Source organism: Erythrolamprus reginae, chromosome 1 (assembly GCF_031021105.1).
Source record: "Erythrolamprus reginae isolate rEryReg1 chromosome 1, rEryReg1.hap1, whole genome shotgun sequence".
NCBI classification, from domain to species: domain Eukaryota; kingdom Metazoa; phylum Chordata; class Lepidosauria; order Squamata; family Dipsadidae; genus Erythrolamprus; species Erythrolamprus reginae.
Genome location: NC_091950.1, coordinates 378,918,597 through 378,939,960, shown reverse-complemented (window position 1 = coordinate 378,939,960; position 21,364 = coordinate 378,918,597). Strand labels below are relative to the sequence as shown.

General features: G+C 40.3%; 1 protein-coding gene across 7 annotated transcripts in view; it reads left to right on the top strand.

Annotated features, from left to right (window-relative positions):
* NRXN1 (neurexin 1) overlaps nucleotides 1-21,364 on the top strand; it is a 921,413-nt gene that overhangs the window by 622,790 nt on the left and 277,259 nt on the right. For all 7 annotated transcript variants that reach the window (XM_070734726.1, XM_070734725.1, XM_070734724.1 and 4 more), the window contains one exon: nucleotides 10,996-11,177. In XM_070734726.1, the coding sequence (XP_070590827.1) occupies nucleotides 10,996-11,177 (182 nt within the window). The remainder of the gene's footprint in view (nucleotides 1-10,995; nucleotides 11,178-21,364) is intronic.

Below are 21,364 nucleotides of genomic sequence, written 5' to 3'. Positions count from 1 at the left end.
TTTACGGAGCGATTTTTTTCGGCGCGAAGGCCTTCGCGCCCTTTTTAAATCTAGGCCTCTCGTGTTGGCCTCCTGCCAGCCGCGTAGGCCTCAGTCCACCGCTTGGATCCCGGAGCGGGCCTTGGGGGTCCCAGGCTAAATTCTCCACCGGCTAAGCCTCCAACCAGAGTGCCTTGGTTTACTTAATTATAAAGTTTAGGGAGGCTGGCCCCGCTGGGTTTGGGGGCACGAACTCTGGGTTTGCCCAGATTGTCCTCAAGTTTCAGCAGCTTCGAGGCCTCGAAGCAGGATCCATTCCTCTTGGGAAGTCCTTGAAATTCTTCTCCTTATTATTCAGTTATTGGCTCAGCCTTGTCTTCTGTTAATTGTCAGACTATGGCTACTTTTCCCAAGAGAGGCACAACTAAAGGTCCCAGAGAGGCCAGGCCTACAGGCGATGAGATTACTAGTATCCCCCAGGCCTCTTCCTCCTCTTCTCCAGGGGCCCGCCCCTCGACCAAGGTCACCAGGGCCGAGAAGAGAAGGGACCTAGCCCTACAAAAAATCCATGACAAATCAGCAAAACGTTTGAAAGTGCAGGCCCAAGTGATCAGTAGTCAAGACCCCCCCAGAGGCTTCTAGTCTACCTCCTTCTGGGGTCCCTGTGTTATCTCTGGATGAGCCAAACCTAGACAGACCCCAACCTAACCTATGGGGCATAGGTCCAGAGGAACCAGATATTATTGAAGATTCCCCCCAGCCAGGATCCTCCCAGGCCTTTAGGGATTCTTCTGCCATTTCTGCTGATATTTCCAGTTTACCTCCTGAGTTCCAGTCTATTTTTGCTGTGTTGTCCAAAGCCATTGATGCCAAACTCTCCACCATCAATGAGCTTCCCTTACCTCTTCCTCCTTCTCGTCCCTCCCGCCCCTTGGGTTCTTCCCCAGCGGTCAGAGCTCCTATTCAGGAGGATTCAGATTCCTCCCAGGATGAATATGAGGATATAGAGGATGATGAGGATCCTTTTCAAGGCTTATCAGATGATGAGGAATCCCAAATAAAGGTTCCTCCTCCAATTACTATTTTTCCTTCTCAATTATTCAAATCTCTCCTCCTCAAAGCTAGAATTTCTACGGGATTAGCGGCCCAGGAGAAACAAGCCTCCACTTCCACTGATCCCCCGGAGGAGAATTTACCTTACTTCACAGAGGAACAGGAGGATAACGAGGTAATTCCTATGCCTAAATTGTTTAAAGATGCTTTACTCAAACAGTGGGAATTTCCAGCCTCTGGCCTTAATCCCTCCACCAAGGACAGAAAGTTTTACAAACTTTCCTCTTCCTATGAAGAGCTTCTATCCTTTCCCAAACCGGATGAACCTGTCAAGATTCTTCACTCGGCAGCGGCTGTGCCAGGCGAGGCGGAGGAAGTCCTCCGCCCAGAGGACAAGCGCATTGAGCAAATGCTCAAAAGAGGATTCACCGCTGATTCCTGGGCCATTAAAAGTTCTGCAGCGGCTTCCTTTTTCTCCAGAGCCATGCTGCTGTGGCTTCGCCAACTTCAACAGCATATTCCTCCCGATGACTTGAGAGGTCAACAAGACTTCAACAAAGTCTTTGCAGCTGCCCAGTACGTGGCTGATGCCGCCTTGCAATCTACTAGATTTTCTGCTAAGTCTATTGCAGCTTCTACAACGGCAAGAAGACTCCTATGGATTCGCCCTTGGCAAGCGGGAGTTCGCCAAAAGTGGCAGTTATCCCAGGGTCCCTTAAAGCGCGACCTTCTCTTCGGTGATCTTCTGGATCCACTCCTCACGGAAACCACGGACAAGAAGAAAGTTTTGGGTCCAACCACAAAAAAGGCTACCAAAACGCAGTCCTTTCGTCGCCCAGGGCGCCAGCAAGATCAAGCGGCTTCCTATCAGAGATCTCCAGGTCAGTATTCCCCCCGCTTTCGTTCCCAAGGTAGGAACTCCAGGGGTAGAGGGTTTCGCTTCCAAAGGGGAGCTTCCTCTAACAGGGCTTCAAAAAAACCTAGATGGTAATCTTACCTCTATTCCCATAGGGGGTCGCCTAGCTCATTTCGCCTCTAATTGGCGTCTCACCTCCAAGGACCCTTGGGTCATTGACACTGTTCAAACAGGCCTTCTTTTAGAATTTATTTCTCCTCCCCCTAAACGTTTTATTTCCTGCCCTTCTCCCAGGTCATCCTCAGATCGTAACCGTATGGAGGAGGCCATTTCTCATCTATTGTCCATCAGAGCCATTCAACCGGTCCCTTCCGGTCAAAAGGGCCTAGGTTTTTACTCCATCCTATTTATGGTTCCAAAGTCCTCCGGAGGTTGGAGAGCTATTTTGGATTTAAAGAAACTAAACCTATTCATCAAATATAGGAAGTTTAAGATGCACTCCTTGTCTTCTATTTTGGCTGCCATTCACTCGGGAGATTTCATGGTCTCCTTAGACCTCACTGAGGCCTACCTTCACATTCCTATAGCCAAATGCCACAGAAAATTTTTACGTTTTTCCTTTCAAGGCAGGCATTTCCAGTATAGGGCGATGCCATTTGGCCTTTCCTCGGCCCCTCGGGTCTTTACAAAGCTCTTGGGGTCCCTGGCGGCCTATATCCGGGCGTCTCCCATCCACATTTTATGTTATCTTGATGATATTTTGATTCATGGGAACTCCCTAGAGAAAGTAAAAACAGACCTTTCTGTCACCATGTCAGTCCTTCAGGACCATGGTTTTTCCATCAACTTTGATAAAAGTCACCTCCAACCTTCCACATCCATTTCTCACCTGGGATCCATTATTGATTCAGAATCCTCCCAGGTTTTTCTCTCTCCCGAGAGAAAACTCAGTATAGTGGAGTTAATTTCTAACATTTTATCTAATTCTTCAGTATCCATAGTTACTCTATCTTCCCTTTTGGGGAAGATGGTGTCATGCATAGGCATCATTCCCTGGGCTCGCCTTCATGCTAGGGAACTCCAGTGGCTCCTGTTACCTTTTCAGAGATCGGGGCACAGCAACTCAAATCGACGCATTGTCATCCCACTGAGTGTTCGCAGATCCTTCAAGTGGTGGAAGTCTCCGGCCATGGACAGAGGATCCCCGTTCAGGTGCCCGGATCAATTTGTCATCACCACAGATGCCAGTCTATCGGGATGGGGCGCCCACGCCCAGGGGATGATAGCCCAGGGCACGTGGTCCCCGGAGGAAGCTTCCAGGCCAATCAATTGGCTAGAGTTAAGAGCCGTTTCCCTGGCTCTGAAGCATTTCTCTCCTCGCATTCCCAACCGGCACGTTCTCATTCTCACCGACAACATTGCCACAAAAAGCCATATCTGCAGACAGGGGGGCACGAGATCCAAGGCTCTCATGAGGGAGGCCCTCAAGTTGGGCCTTTGGGCGGAAAAACATCTCCAGTCGCTCCTAGCCGATCACATCTCGGGGAGTCTCAACGTCCAGGCGGATTGGCTATCCCGAGCAACGATAGACCCAGGAGAGTGGAACCTCCATCAAGACCTGTTCCATCAAATCACCCTCAGATTCGGCCTACCAATCCTGGATCTCTTCGCGACCAATGCGAACGCCCAACTCCCTCGCTTCTATTCCAGATTTCCATCCCCGGGAGCGGAAGCAATCAATGCCCTCCGGAGTCCATGGCCTCCAGGCCTACTCTACGCATTTCCTCCAATTCCAATCCTCCCGGACGTGATTCACAAGGTCCTCACCGAGAGGGCCCGAGTAATCTTAATCGCCCCTCATTGGCCCCGCCGGCCCTGGTTCGCGGATCTCCAACAGCTGTCCGTCCAGGACCCTTGGCGACTCCCCGTTTCGGGGGATATGCTGCGGCAGGGGGCCTCCTTCCATCCAGACCCGGAGTGGTTCCACCTCACCGCCTGGCTGTTATCAGGAGAGATTTAGAACTGCGTGGTCATGACCCCGATTCAGTGGAGGTCATTTTAAAGGCCAGAAGGGGTTCGACCAATCAAATCTACGACCACACGTGGTCCAAGTTTCACCAGTGGTGTCTACAGGAAGGTCTCTCCCCTCTGTGCATCCCCATACACAGAATTATTTCCTTCCTTATGCAAGGCTTCCATAAAGGACTTTCCACCAGCACCCTCCGGCGTCATCTGGCAGCCATTTCATCTGTCCTAGGGGGTCCCCGCAGACAGCCTCTCCGATCCTTCCCTGAAGTTCAGGAATTCCTCAAGGGCATAGCCAACCTCAGACCTTCCAAGGTCCACAGGTATCCATCCTGGGATTTGCCACGGGTTCTCCATTCCCTCACGCAGGCACCATACGAACCCCTAAAATCGGCGTCCCTCAGGTACCTATCCTTTAAGGTAGCTTTCCTGGTGGCTATTACCTCTGCCCGACGCATTTCGGAGCTGGCTGCCCTCTCAATCAGGCAGGACCTTTGTCAATTCCATCAGGACAAGGTAGTCTTGCGACTGGACCCCACCTTCTTACCCAAGGTCAGTTCCATGTTCCACAGATCTCAGGATATTGTCCTACCTTCCTTCTGCCTCCAATGAGACCATCCCTTGGCAATTAGATGGCACACCCTGGATCTCACCAGAGCGCTGAGAATCTATATCCAACGCACAGGACCCTTTCGGAGGTCAGAAGCACTTTTTGTAGCCTATCATCCCAGAGTCATGGGGGCCAAAGTGTCTTCAACAGTAATAGGCCGTTGGATCAGAGGGACTATATCTAAGGCCTATGAGTCGGCCTCCCTCTCAGTTCCAAGGAACATCACAGCGCATTCCACCAGGAGCGCAGCCACCTCGGCCGCTTGGGCGACTCAAGCCCCGTTGGAGGAGGTCTGCAAAGCAGCCACTTGGGCCTCGCCAAATTCCTTCATCAGGCACTACAAGATTGATTCTTACGCTTCAGCGGACGCTGCCTTCGGCAGAAGGGTACTCCAATCCGTTATCTCACACGATAGCAAGCTAATCCCACCCTAGGGACCATCTATTGGGTATGTCCCATGTGACTGCTGGACCCGCTCCTTCAGTACGGAGAATAGGCGTTGATTGCTTACCTGAACGCCTCTTCTCGTACGGTGAGCGGGTACAGCAGTCACTTCCCGCCCTTGTATGTGTCTTCTTTACCTTTCTATATCTTTCTTCCTCTAACAATGAGAGTTGAACACTACAGAGCTTCACAACTGAGCCTAGTCTATGGATTCGCGAATTCTGGGGAAGGGGCGGATCCGGCAAGCTTTTTTAATACTAGGCTCAGTTCCACCGGATTGGACATGAGCAACCCATGTGACTGCTGTACCCGCTCACCGTACGAGAAGAGGCGTTCAGGTAAGCAATCAACGCCTATTTTCAAAGTTTTACAGAGGACTAGGAAGGTAGTCCGTGCCAAACTTCAGCAGATACAAGGTTATGTTCTGTTCCCTAAGTTAAATAGGGAAGAGAGTCTTATTTCAGAACTCTAACTTAACCCTTAGGAACCTAAACCCTTTTCGGGTTTAGGTTCTGGTGAAATAAAAGTAATCTGGTTCTAAAGGTTAATAAAACAAAAGAGATCATTGTAGATTTTATAAAGAGCCAGGATAGTCCTATTCCACTCAGTATCAAGTATGAAGCTGTAGAGGTGGTCAACAGTATTAAGTATCTACGGGTGCAGATAACAAATAATCTGAATTGGTCTCTTCACACATCATTCTTAGTGATTTATGCAAACCAGCATCTACATTTCCTGCGTTGGATGAGGAGACCACATCTTTCTCCTTCTGTCCTGGCCACTTTTTACAGAGATGCAATTAATTGAGAGCATTTTAACAAACTGCATCACTCTTTGGTTTGGTGACTGCAGTGCCCCAGATAGAAAGTCCATACAGAGAATAGGTAAAGGATAGCCGAGAAGATTATAGGAAGCTTATAACCTACAAGTGGTTAGAGCGCATAGCATTTTTAGAGATCCCACACATTCACTTTATGGTCTGTTTCTGTTATTCCTCTCTGGGAGGACGATTTGAAGCATTTCTAGCAGGACTACCAAGTTGTGTAGCAGCTTTGTTCCCTATGCCATCTGCCTGGAAAACTTGCAAGATTAGTTTTTTCTTCCATGTACATATGTATATCCAGACTAGACTGATTGTCTCTCCTTGTCATATGATATATATATGTGGGTTTGTGAATATATTCATAAGTATGTATGCATGCATGTAAGTATGTATGTGTTCTGCCAGGCTCTCTGGTAGGAGCCTCCCGAAAATTCAAGGGTACAAATTTCAGACACACACACGTTTGAAAATTCAAAACAATGTTCTTTATCACAAAATTCAAAATAAACTAAGCACTCTTTTTGTATTGCAAAGAGCACTTGTCCCAAAACAACCGGGTAGTCTGTACAATTCCCCTTAAGCAGTCATTAAGTACTTAGCTAGCAGCTGTGAAGAAACTTCACACCCCTTCTTCTTCCAACCGAGTGACACACACACACACACACACACACACACACGTTGCTCTGCTTTGGTTTCAAAGGCGTGAAAAATCAACAAAGTCCAAAAAACAGCAACAGACGATTTCTGAAGAACTGCAATCAGATACTCTTCCACAACGGCCAAACCCACACGCTGCTACTTATAGCAGCAGCCCTAATTGCTGGAGCCCCACCCAAACACAGGTGGCCTCTCTTATCTCCTGTAATATGTCCTTACTTGGTCTCTTCTACGCATAATTCTGCGTTTGCGTGGGCCCAAGATGTCTTCATCCGAATCAATGGAAGATAATGGAGATTGACTGCCTGGGCTGTGTGCCAAGCCCCCCTCTTCCAAGTCACTCCCACCTTCTTCTTCATCCGAGGAAACTAAACTCTGAACTGACTCTGTCGGCAATAACACATGCCTATGACATGTTGAAGTTTCCCCTGCATCCACTTCCACATTCCCTGGTGCAGGAGTTGGGCCAGAGCCAACCACAACAGTATGTATGTATGTGATTATGTATGTATGTAGTTATGTTTATGTAGTGTGTACTGAAGATGGTGATCTTTTGACAGCTGCATGCAATGAAATTTCAATGTATGCTGATTAGTGTATACAGTATTTAAAGTGAAAATAAAGTTATTTTAAGTATACGTAAGTCTCAGTGTTCTCCAAAGAAAATGTGGGCACTGCCACTCACTTGTGGAGTCGCCCCTGACTTATCCTTTTACAACCAAATGTAACTGGAAATAAGAAAGTGGATTCACGCTAGATAGATCATGAGTTGGGAAAACCTGGATTCTAAAATCACCCCTCAATTCAAATTTATGTTTGCAAGTCCTGATCAGACAATTCTGTTAATCAAGTCATAACAATAAGTTAGCATGTTGTGGGACCAACTAAACACAATAGGGGGAGGGGGTAATTATAGGAAATTATTCTATATACCTCACAAATGCATATACTTTTTAATAAGATTTTTAATACAATACTATCATATTCCTTATGGTTTTAGACTCCTAAGTAGTTTGAGAGAGACAGGTTGACTATCAAGTGACTTACCTGAATTGATTTTGCAGTGAGGTCCATAATGGAAGCTAAGAATTTATAGTTCACTTGTTGTGACACTTTGGAAAAAGAGCTCCTGGCATTCGACAGAAAAGAGGGAGACTTGACAGCTCGTATTTATATCTCCAGGTTTTTTTTACCCACTGTCCTCAAGTGACTTACCAAAATCAAAAAGATTAATGCTGGAATATGTAATGAGTAATTTCTTACTCCACAGTTGACATCCGTTGAATAAAATTCAACGACTCTTAAGTGTACCCATCCATACCTTTAATTCAGTCAAATACACAATACATCAACTATCACCGTCCTCATCCAGCATACAATTTAGAAATGCATGTGGCACAATCAGCTACAAAGTGACCAGTGGTAGTTAAGGCTGTTTTCTGAAAACTATGCAGTTTAGTGTTATTCTAAACATTTAATGCCCCTTGCTTTGAACTCTGGCGGAACCATTGGCTGTGTTTTATTATTTTCAAATGGAAGAATCTTAAGAACCCTAAGGGCTGGATAGCAATGTACTGCATACTGTGGTGGCACAGTGATTAAAATGCAGTATTTCAGGCTAACTTTGCCATATCCAGTAGTTTGATTCTGAGCCTTCCATCCTTCTGAGGTTGGTAAAATGAAGCCTCAGATTGTTGAGTGCAATATGCTGACATTTGTAAACTGCTCAGATGGTACTGTAAAAGTCTATGGAATGGTATATAATTATAAATGTTATTGCTATTGTTATGGCTCTTACAGTTGCATGGTTACAATTTAAAAATAAGTAAGACAAGAACTGATTGTGAGGAACATGGGTTTGAGCAGCTTGTTATGCTGAACGTGTGATGTGCAGCTGATTGTTATTTTTCTTTAATTACCAATCTGGGCTAATTAAATCTCATAGCTGTGCTGGTGTATTTGGGTGTATGGATATAAGGATGATTTCATCCCAGTCACAGCAAGGAATAAACCTCCTTTTCCTCATTGCCTGTGGTCCCATTAGCAGTTGAATTGCACAGCACTAATGAAGATATAGTTGTATGCCGTGCTTTCTGCATAATGTGCAGTTTGTCCCTTAGGCAGGATCCTGCTATCTTTCTCTTTCCCCCTTTTTTGGGGGGGGTGGGTGGGAGGAATTAATGTTCTGTGGTAAATCACTGAGAAAAATGAGTCAGTTGCTATTGTCCCAAAATCTTAGCTAAACATTGAACTTCTTTTTTTACCTCACAGCTCCTTCCCTGAGGGGAGACAGTAAGGGAGGTAGCTCAGCTGTTTGTTGTCTCAATTACATCAGATATTCCTGTAGTTAATTATAAACATTTACATTATTCTGGGAGAACCCCTCTGGATTTGCATTTCCTTTATACTTAGTTCAAGCTATGTTCTGATTTATTTAGTTGCTGGGTGGGGGATGATTTTTTTTTTTTGTCCTTAAGAGATTATTATTATTTTTCTTGAGGATCAATTGGATAGAAGCAGGGAATAAGGTTTGTATGTTTGAATACAACCAGAGGTGAAATCCAGCAGGTTCTAACAGGTTCTGGAGAAGCGGTAGTGAAAATTTTGAGTAGTTTGGAGAACTGGCAACAGAAAATTTGAGTAGTTCAGAGATCCGGCAAATACTACCTCAGGCTGGTTCCAGAGTAAGTGGGAATGGAGATTTTGCAATATCCTTCCCCCAAGAGTAGAGAGGGAAGGAGGATTTTGCAGTATCCTTCCCCTGCCACAGCCACAAACCACATCATTCCCACCAAGCCACACCTACAGAACCGGTAGCAAAAAAAAAAATTGGATTTCACCACTGAATACAATTAAAGTGACATTAACTGGTGGTCACTTTAAACCTGCTTTAAACATGGTACATAAATTTTCAATGTATGAATGAAATATGATTGGATATATTGAATTAGAAATTACAGCAAAGAGGTCTTGTTTCTTTCAACTTCATAATTTAAAAAAAAAATTACAAAGGATTTGAATGCGAGTTATTCATATATGTATCCCTTTTGCATAGAAATATAAAACAAGGTCACCTCAAATTTCACTGGCAGCAAAGTTAGATATCGTACTCCCACTGACTTCAGAAGAAGGCAAAATGTTATTGCCAAGTAAAATCTTTTTGTGTTTGTTTTTTTTTGTTGATCAAAAATTCAGATAAAGGGGGCTAAAAAGATGTGCCCTCCTGAAAATACTGTACAAATAGCAATATAGTTTTCTATGAAAATAACTTATATGGAACAATTTGCATTTTTAACATTTTTATCAAGGACATTTACATATCAGACAATTCAAAAGATAATGGCATTAAAATGGCTTCTTCAGTAATTTGCATCATTAAAAATAATGGACACAAAACCTCTATATAGTATGGTAAACATGAAGACATTGTGAGCATATGTTGCTATGAATTTTTCTGTGAGTTTTAAAAATTCAATAGGAAATACAAAGGCAAACTGGGTACTGCAGTATTGTTAGACAATAAAACAATTTTTAAAGCATCCATACTTTAAAGTATGGATATTTTAGTATGCTACTTTTTTTGGCATCCATGTTGGCTGAAGCTATTGTTTTCATTTTAAAATCTTTGGGTAAATTCACATCTTCATTTTCCGGTAATAAGACCTTATTAAATATGTGTGTATATGGGAACTTGTTTTGAAACTCTGATAATACAAAGCTATAAGTAGAGTTTCTTCCTACCCCATCATGCATCTGAATACTCATTTCAAAAATCTGAACATGAAAAATGATCAGAAAAAAAAATCTAATGATCTCAGAGCTTCAAGATTTAAGGCATATTAGTGTCAATTGAACAGACTGCAATAAAGTAAGAGATTGTAAAAAAACAAGCAAACCCCTGGTATTCAACTTGACTGTGGGTAGTGATAAATTACGAGCAGTAATTCAGACAGCACACCATGGATTACAAGTGTGATAGCATCTGGAAAGCCTGCACAAATCCTAATTCCAGGATTTTGTGTTAAATTTTGGAAGTGGATTATACACACATGCTCTTGAAAATCCTTAATGCATTTTCTTGTTTTGGGGTAGAGTTCAGATTGTATGGAGGCTGGTAAATAGGTTCGATCAAATGCTCCTACAGGCAGAATATAGATTCTAGACATTTATAATGTAGACATCTAGACAAATAGCCATTTGTGTCTGGAGATGTTGGGTGCAAGAGAGGTACATATCCTCTTACATCACACAATTACCCTTTGCCTCAATAGGTCTAAATATTTTTAAGACCTTTAAAATATCATGTTGCTTCTCAGTTCTACACAGAATATTCCCAGGTCAATGAATATAGGATTGCATCCTCTATATAAAGAGATATGTATAGAAAAACAGGCAAAATTTGAATTGGGCTTCTGAGAGGATAAGAATTTATGTTTTAAAGGCTTGTAAAGATGTTAGAATAAAAGAAAACCAAATGAATTAACAGATACAGCACTTTGTTTCCTTTTTAGAGTGGACCCACTAATTAATTTGTTTTCTTTCTTACAGCGGGAACAACATACATATTTAGCAAAGGTGGTGGACAGATTACATATACCTGGCCTCCCAATGATCGGCCCAGCACCCGAGCAGATAGACTGGCCATAGGGTTTAGCACAGTTCAAAAAGAAGCCATCTTGGTGCGCGTGGATAGCTCGACTGGGCTTGGTGATTATTTAGAGCTGCACATCGTAAGTACCATCAGTAAAACGTAATGCTACTATTTGTCTGAAAGCTTCGATTTTAGCTTTTTCAATGGCTATTATAGTATTGTCATTTTCTGAAATTGATCTTCTACCACTGAATAATATTTTTCCAATGCAATTCAATGATTTATAAATTTCTGCCTCAGCTTTGGAAGAGACGTTGGTTTGACTGAAACCAGCCCTGTTGGTTTAATAGCAAAATATAAGAGTTTAAACTATTTCGAATGAGCTGACTTCAGTTTAATTTTAAAAGGCTGTAGATTTGGTCATGAATTGTTTTCATAAAATAGGATTCTTTTTTACCTATTGCAGTTATGTATAAGATATAAAACTATACTTTAAATTGTGAGTATGGTTTATAATTATGACTTTGACATGCTAGGAACAAAATCATTTTGTGTGCTAAGTACACACTAGAAATTTCTCAATTGTACCATATGACATCAAATCTAACATGCAAACAATAGGTGTGACTTTTTAATTATTATTTTGTGTTGCTTTTTAATTAATAACATAAAAGTGAAAGAAATATGATAAAGAAAAAAGTCTATAGTATAAAAAATTATTCCAGCAATAAAAAAAAATATTTTTACACATACCGGTACTCATCTAAATGTGTGTGTGTGTGTGTGTGTGTGTGTGTGTGTGTGCGTTTACATCGATTTGCCCTGGTATACCCAAATATGGGAAGTAGCACACTGTTTCCTTTTTGCCTCTTGGCCCCTCCAAGGGCCATACCCAAGGCAATTAAATTTTTATAGTCAGCAAACTATATTCTATAAACCCCCCATATAATTATTTCCTGATACAAGCTGAGAGGAGGAGAAGCTGTGGTTTAGAGGTTAAAGCTACTGCCTTACAGGCAGACTTTCCCAGTAAGGATATGGCTAACTGATGAGAGCAAATCTCTTGAAATAGATCTATACCAGTCTCCCTTCCTTGTCATTATCAACAAAAATATGTGATAGATAGATAGATAGATAGATAGATAGATAGATAGATAGATAGATAGATAGATAGATAGATAGATAGATAGATAGATAGTATAATGAAATATGGGACTGTAGAAAAAATACAATATGTTAATATTTTATAATTAATTAAATAATATATATTTCATTATACTTGTCTATATAAAGTCTACTTTTATAAACAGTCAATGTGTAGATGGCAAGTGCAATCAGGTAACAATATCAGGTAACTTAAATATTGTAGAGCCAGTTTGGTGTAGTGGTTAAAGCATCAGGCTAGAAACCAGGGACCATGATTTCTAATCCTACCTTAGATACAAAGCCATTTGGGTAGCCATTGGCTAGTCACTTTCTCTCAGCCCTAGGAAGGAGGAAGTGGCAAAACACTTCTGAAAAACCTTGCTAAGAAGAGTACAGGAGTCTAGTCTCTGAGAATTGGACACAATTAAATGAAAGGGGGGAAAAAAGTAAACTTCCAATGTATTGTTGAGATTTCTGTGTAAGTATAATATGTTCTGTGGAATTCAGGTACATTGTTAGAATCCTAGACCTCATGTTCCCTGAATGCATACATATGCCTAGAGGACTGTGATGTAATTGAAAGACTTTTCTACTTTCCATATTATGTCTAAAAAGGAATGTCCCGAATAGTGTGGTTTTTGGAATATCTGGACCATAAAGAGTTAAGACCAATTTAATTTTGAATTGAATTTGAATTTGTAGGGTCTAAAACAGATGCATGGACTAGGAGTAATACATAAATTTGAATATACAAACTAGCCATTGTTAGAAATTTCCACATCATTGGTATCAACTATAATAATATATCAGTGGTATTAATGTCAGGAAAAGATGTATTAGTATTAGCAAATTTGCAAAAGAATCTGTCAGAGGAATTGTAATGGACCTATTTAGTTGGATATGTTGTTAATCCTGACAAGAGCTGACTGATCTTATCATTACCTTGAGGTGATAAATTTTGAATAGAAAACAGTTGGCACCCTGAAAGGTCTAGTAGGATAATTTCAAGTTGCCTTAGAGCAAACAAGTAGCAATCAGCATGGAAAGTGTGTGGATTTTTATGGCATAATAAATAAATGATCAGTTGAGATATACTTAAGTAGGGCAACTGAGCATTTTAACAGTTTAACAGTTTAGATTCATCTCAACTTTGTTAATATATTAAGTTTGAGCCAGATTTAACAGCAACCTTGCCACTTCACTGAAGAAGAAATAACTACTCTGACAAGAAATTAGTTATTGATCTATTAACAATATACACTGTCACCTCAGAAAATGTTGGAAAATTGATGATTATTTCTAAATCACCTCATCTAGCTAAGTTATATGTGATCTTCTCTTTAATATCCCAAACTTTTCCCTTGTTAGTACCATATATTATTTACTCATTTATTTTCCATATTGCAATGCTGTCTGTATTGGCATTGTATTATATTTGTTCAGCAACCTTAAGGAACAGTAACTTTCCTCTTAAATCATTTTTATGCTGCCTTTTAGGAACAGATTTTACAAGCATTTTGTCTCTTTGGTTTTTTTTAAAAAAACGAATGTGATGCAGTTTTTAAAGCCAAGTCAACAAAAGAGTTGTGCAACATTACCATACACTTAGTAATAATGACAGCAAAACAAAAAGAATGCAAATGCTAAAAACAAAATAATCTAACAGCAAGGCAAAGAATTATCCTTAAGATGTTTCTAGATTTCTTGGCACCGTCTTGAATTATGAAAGCTATTCCTTGGAAATACATCTTTATTATAGTTTGTCACAGTCAGCCAGATGTTCAGACTGTATTTGGCATTTTTATCCACCTATCTAGTCTCTTCCAAAGACCAATGTTGTTGTCATTGTCATTATTATTATAGTTAGCTTCATAGCCAGTCAGATGTTTAGATTGGACTTGATGTTCTCCACCCATCAAATACAGTGGTACCTCTACTTAAGAAAGTCTCTACTTAAGAACTTTTCTAGATAAAAAACAGGTGTTCAAGATTATTTTGCCTCTTCTTAATAACCATTTTCTACTTAAGAACCGAAGCCCGGAAAAATTTCCCAGGAAATTTGAGAGCGGCACGAAGGCCCTGCCAGTTTCCTGCCATTCCCCCTTTAATTCCAGCCATCTTGGGCTTTTCTGGGCTGCCAGAGGATGGCGCTTAAGGAGGCTTTGGCAATCCAGAGTGAACAAAGCATTTTTCTTTGTCTGGGTGCTTAGAGAGGGAATAAAGCTCTGTCAGTGCCCAGAGAAGAGAAATGTTCCCTTCGCTTTGGGCAGCGACTGTCCTTCTCCTCTTCTTCCTCCTCCTTCTCCCACCCAAATTCCGAGCTTTTATTTCTTTCCGATTGGGTTTGCATGCATTATTTGCTTTTACATTGATTCCTATGGGAAAACTTGCTTCTACTTACAAACTTTTTTACTTAAGAACCCAGTCACAGAACAAATTAAGTTCTTAAGTAGAGGTACCACTGTACTTTCCAAGGATCTGGAATAGGCAGATGTTCTTTTTTAATAATATAAAAAGTAATGTTGCAAGATGTAAGCTGTTCCAAATAAAGCTGCCTTTAAGAAATGACTGGTGGTGATTTTGTCAGTGCTGATGGTATTCCAGATGTTTTGGAATTGTACCCGAGCCACCTATTATTGTTGGCATTACCTTTGTTTTCTTTTTGTCACAATAATTCTATTCCCAGGTCTTTATATTTTGTGATTTTCTCCAGCTCTTTCTCTTCTATTCTGCTGTCTCCAGCTACTGCAACATCCAAATCCAGAGTTATTTTGTCTTTCTTATCAACAGTTGTTAAGTCTGGGGTACTATGTGACTATTATGTGATAGGTGTTTCAATTCCAAAATCCCAGAACACTTTAGCTTCTCCATTTTCTATTACTTTCTCTATTTTGTGGTCCCACCAGTTTATTTCCTTCAGGCAAATAATACTTCTTGTAGATATTACTCTGTACTGTTGTCTGTTGCTTTTGCTTATGGTTAGTTTGTGCAGTTGTTTTGCAGCAGCTCAGTAGTAGTTCACTATTCCTATTGTTTCTTATCCTCTTTTTCCTTCTCTTTTCCCTTCTTTTTCCTCTCATCCTTCCATTCATGTTCTGTTAGATATCTAAATCTACTCCTTGTTATAAATTTAAAAAAAAACCTGGTACAAATTTGCTATTTGATTCTGACTTGACCATTTACACTAGCCATTAACGTTTAGATCCATTTATGTAAAGAGCCTTTCCAGATTGTCACCAAGAATGGGGAATTGAAACACTCTGTTCTTTAAGGCACTGCCAAGTGTTTGGGATATCAGGCTGCATCTTAGAATTATGTGTCTTTTAAAAATATATATAATTAAATACATTTTTAGCAGAATTAAAATGTGCAAATTTTGAATGAAAGAATGAAAACTAATAAGACAGTGAAGATGAAATATAGGAATAGAAACAGAAAATAAAAAAGAAAAATTCTAAAAAAAGTGGTTGCTGATCTTCCAGATAGTTTCATAGATATTTAAAAAAATATTGTTCACTATGATTATATCATCACTTCCTTTTTTCCATAAGCTACTCATTCTAATCTTCAAACTCATAAATAAAAACTTTATTTTTCTCATTTCATGTCCAAAGCTCTTAGCCGATTTTATTATGCATCTTTCATTTATTATTTTTCCATTTCAGATAGGCAATAAAATTGTATACATTTTAGCAATTATATATTCATTATTTTAAGTAGTTGAGCTTCAAATTCTTTCTTCTGATGCACTTTATCTACTTTATCAACTTGTATCTGCTACCCTTTATCTTTTTCTTAATTGTGCATACAAAAACCATTGAAAACTAAAACCCTCTGCAGTCATGTGCTCTCTTTTCATCTTATATTCTCCATGTTCCTTTTTGTCACAACCAGAATTCTATCTCGGAGAATTTGTTGCCATGTTCAGGTTAGCAGCGTGTGATATGTAACATTTGCACAGATACTAACAGTGCTGTCATTAAAATAATGTAAATGATGATACCAAATTACAGTTGAATGATCTGCATGGACCTCAACTGCCCACAGTGCTTTGTATTCAAATGGGAAATGCCATAGAATTATGGAATGTAAGGTTGGAACGTATCTTGGATATCATCATTCCCTTCCAGTGCAGGAAATCATTTATATAGCACAATTGTGTGTTTCCAGGGACCACTGAAGCAGATAAGGGGAAAAACATGTGAGTACTTTAATGAGTTGCAAAACACGTTTCTTATGTAGCTGTATGATCACACAGATCTGAGGGCTAGTACTTCAATAGGTGTGACCCACCTATTATATGGAGAGACCAGTGATGGGTTGCTACCAGTGTGGTAGTCGACTGTGTGCCAGTAGCGGCTGCCAGACTGCAAAATTTGCGTGTGACCGCTCTGGGGCCAGTGCTTTGGGCGCCGCCAACATTTTCCTTTAATTTTTGCTATTTTTTGCTTCCTGCGCATGTGCAGAAGCGGAATCTGACGCAATTTTGCTTCCTGAACATACATTGAAGCAAAATCATGCTGGGGAGTACACACACGCACACGAGAATTGTCATGCTGCGCGCGTAGTGCCCCAGTAGTAGCATATAAGAGCAACCCGTTTCTGGGAGAGACCATTTGATTTTGAATACACATGTGTGTGCTTCACTTCTCTGATCACCTTAATTACATTTTTTTAAAAAAATATATATTATTCCAACACATCTCACAGGGTTATTGTTATGGGAAAAATAAGAAGAGGTAGGTTGGGTATGTCCACCACCTTGAATTATTTGTAAAAACAAATATTTGTAAAAAAAAAAGTGAGATACAAACAAACAAGCAAACAAATAAATGGAATGCAACCTTAATAAACTGCATACTTTATGCTGTTTTGTAGTTGAAGTCCATATGATACCTCTGGGCTGGTAACTTCATTAGAGTTTTGATTGATGTCTGCATTTCAAAATGAACTTTTTTTTCCTCTGAAGATAATTGCTATGAAGATAATTTCCATTTCTGTTCACTTGGAAATATTCATTCATTCAGTTTGTATAGCCTCCCGTCTTGCATATGCAAATGTGAGCCACATGCTGAGGCTGTGGGCATTACTTCTGAACTGAGGGATATTAAGAAATCTCAGAATTGTTCACTATTCATGAACTACATAATTTATGTTTATTGGCTAGATAGATAGATGGATCCAATTCTGTCTGTCCAACAGGCATAATTCCTATGTTTTGCTAAAGAAAAATGTCTTTGTGTAGGTATTTACCCTGTAGAATAGTTTATAAAGTTCACTGATTCTTGTAAGAATTCTTCCTTGTTCTTCCACAGCTGAGTTGATTAATTGGGTGGGTGGGTAAGTAGGTAGGTAGGTAAGAAGAAAAGCATACATAAAAGCAATAGTGATAATAGTGATGCTGACTTAAAGATCTTTTGCCTGGCATCACAAATAGCCAAATCTTCCTTGGGGAAGCTTTAAATCAACTCTACCAATCATCATGTTGTAGAAGCCCTGAATAGAATTTTTAAAGAAAAGCTTTAGTTCCACTTCTCCATTAAACATCCCTTAAGAAGGAAAAAGATTGTCCATTCTTTTATTGTCTTGTGTACATTAACCTCTAGCTCCATGAGGACCATACACCTAGGAACAAGCTCCTTTTTTCCTCTCTCCCTCTGAAACAGGAGATATGCTAGAATAAAACTCATTTAACTTAGCCATTTAATGATCAATTTACTTTTAAAAAACGACTCATGTTCTTCAAAATTATTTGCCTGTATGTTATCTGTTATTGTATTTTGAACATTTATGCTTTGTGGGTTATTTTTGTTCAGTTTTTACGACAAAACTTTTCTGTTCATTTTTTCTTTTCTTTTGATGTTGTTTTATGGGTAGTATGGCAGCTTCACAAAGTATGAGAAAATAATCATTGCATAAATCATTCATCAATGTGTTTGTACGTTTACCATCTATCATGAGGAATGTAGTATCATTCGGGGCAGTTGAGACACATAGACCTACGCAGAAAGCAAGTAGATTATGTTCAATGAATCTGAAATTATCCAATGTAGCATTTTAGGTTTCTTTTGTTTATTTGTTTGCAAGGAATGCAAGAAAACCCAAAACAAAACAAAAGCTGTGGCAGAGATCAAAATACTTTAAGGTTCCACAATGAGCAATGGATATAATGCAGGAATGAAAGCTTTTTTGTGATCATAAAAAGAAATTAATTGGCCTGGCAGAAAGGAAGGATGCCTTTCCTCACTGTTACATGTAAGTCTGGTTTGCAAATGGGCAGTGTCTTTGTTTGCTTTTTGCCGGACTATAAATTGGATCCTCCCCGGTCACAACATTGCTCCGTACAGATCTTAGAACCTCATTCTTTTTCACAACTTGCTTCTAGTCAAATGATGAGAAGAAATTGTAGACGGATGTATTAAAGATATATTAAAAGAGCTTGAAAGATATTGGATTGATTTTTTCTTGCAAAAATAGTCAGACAACGATACTTTTGGGAATAATTGTTCTACCGTCTTGGGGACAGCTATATCTGCTTTCATTTTGTGATTGATTGATTTCATCAAGTTTTAGCACTTTTAAAGTAGCCCCTTAGATCTACAAGCATGAAAATTCAGTTTATTCAGATGTCTCACAGCCAACTCATAGTAGATTTGCATTCTGTGCACACCAGGGCAGAGTGCCTTTGACAATGAAGGATGGTCAAAAATTCTACTCTACTTCATTCATGTATAGGTGTTTCTCACTGCCCCTTATGTTCACAGTTCTATATAAGGAGCATGGCTGAGAGGTATAATCAGCGATGGGCTACGAGCCAGAATGCTAAATTGTGCTTGCCACCGCAGCTTGTAAATTTGTAAAATTGTGCACAGAGTCACAGGTAAAACCTCGCTGAAACATGGGCGCAATTTTGCTACCCCCCACAGGTGCAGCAGCAAAATCGCGCTGATCTCGCAAGAACTTACGAGCAGCGGCGGTGAGCACAATTTAGCGTTCCGACTCGTAGCCCATTGCTGGGTATAGTATACAGAAATCTTAAATAGAAGAAATATGCCCTGTTTCCTCCAAAATAAGACACCCTCTGATAATAATAGCATTAGCAATAGCATTTAGACGTATATATAGCTTCACAGTGGTTTACAGCCCTCTCTAAGCAGTTTACAGAAAGTAAGCATATTGCCCTCAACAATCTGGGTCCTCATTTTACTGACCTCGGAAGGATGGAAGGCTGAGTCGTCCTTGAGCCTACTGAGATTTGATCTGCCAAACTGCTGGCAGCTGGTGATCAGCAGAGGTAGCTTGCAGTGCTGCACTCTAACCACTGTGCTACTGAGGCCAATCTGGTTTTTGAGTGCATGGCAATAAGGCCAAGCACTCATTTCGGGGTTCAAAAAAATATAACACAGGATCTTATTTTTGGGAAAACATGGTAAATTGGCCACATGGTAAATAGGCCACATGTTTGAGGCTAAAATAGTACATCCTCAGCATTACTGCTTTGACCCACATAACACTTCTAAAATGTTTAGAAATGGTTGCCATGTATGTTTGTATGTCTATAAAAGGAAGATTCCTTTGACTGACATTAAAGTACTGACAGTTATATTGGCACCTCTGTATAGCTTTTGTAGCAACATTACAGAAATAGTATATGGTTGCTTTTTTCTGGGATTTTTTCCACTATCCAGGCTAAACTGGAGCCATAGAAATTCCTAATGGTCACCTCAGCAATCGTTAACTGAATTCAATCCTTTTTACCTTTCCTCTAAATCATCTGAGGTCAGTTAAATGCTGCCATCTGCTGTGATGTTTACATTTGTACGGTATCTGAATCTATTTATATTGCTGTTAGGAAACATAATAGAACGATAATACAGGAATCAACCAGAATTTGACAAGAGGGATGATGTGATGCGTAGGTGGTTCCTGGATGTGATGGGTTGATGTTCAAACTTTTCTGGATGGGGTTTGAATACACTTTAAAGAAGCAAATATGTAGCTTAAAAACATGATCCAACTGTTGTCACTTTGGGGCTAACTGATATCACAGATTCAAAAGATTTTTAATCACCTTAGGTCCTTAAATTACAACTTTTTTAAAGTGAAAAGTTGTCAGTGATTCCTGCTTTGAGAATCCTTCTTCCATCCTTAAATTTTCAGTTTTCCTTGGACTCTCCAGCCAGTTCAATATAAGAGGGTTTAGGCTAAAATGGCTGAGATTTAACACAGCACAGGTTAAGAAATTCAACCAGATTTTCAATCCAATTTAAATCTGATTATCAACCTATTCACTAGAAAACCCTGTCCAAATTAAGGCTTCTCTTTAAACTCTCTATTTCATGTGTGATGTACGGTATTTTTCAGAATATAAGATGCACCTTTCCCCCCTAAAAGAGGGTGGAAATATTGGTGCATCTTATACATAGAATATAGCCATTTTTGGTCTCCCGAAGCCCTGTCCCTGCATTATATTGGCCCATTAAATTCACAAATATAGGATGCACAGAGTGTTTGCAAAAAAACTGGGCAATTTTACAAAGGGGTGGGGGCATTTTTGCCTTCCCCCAGTCCCCAGAAACACTCTGTAGGCCTCTCAAACTGTCTGCACACTCCATTTTTTGCAAATATGGGTGCAAAATGGGCCCAGTTTTGGAAAAAAACAGGATTTGCAGAGAGTTTGGGAAGTGCTCTTGGGGGCTGGGAAGGACAAAAACTTGTTTTTTCTTACTTACCTCTTCCAAATCTCGGTGCTTCTTATATACCGTTGTGTCGTATAGTCCGAAAAATCCAAGAACTTCATTTATTTATTTATTATTTATTATTCAGATTTGTATGCCGCCCCTCTCCGCGAACTCGGGGCGGCTCACAACATGGCATAAACAATCATAACAAATCCAAATAGTTTAAATATTTAAAAAGAAAAAGTTTAAAATAACCCCAATATACTAACAGACACACACACAAACATACCATACATAAATTGTACATGCCCGGGGGGAGATGTTTCAGTTCCCCCATGCCTGACGGCAAAGGTGGGTTTTAAGAGCTTTACGGAAGGCAGGGAGGGTAGGGGCAGTTCTAATCTCCGGGGGGAGTTGATTCCAGAGAGTTGGGGCCGCCACAGAGAAGGCTCTTCCCCTGGGGCCCGCCAACCGACATTGTTTAGTTGACAGGACCCGG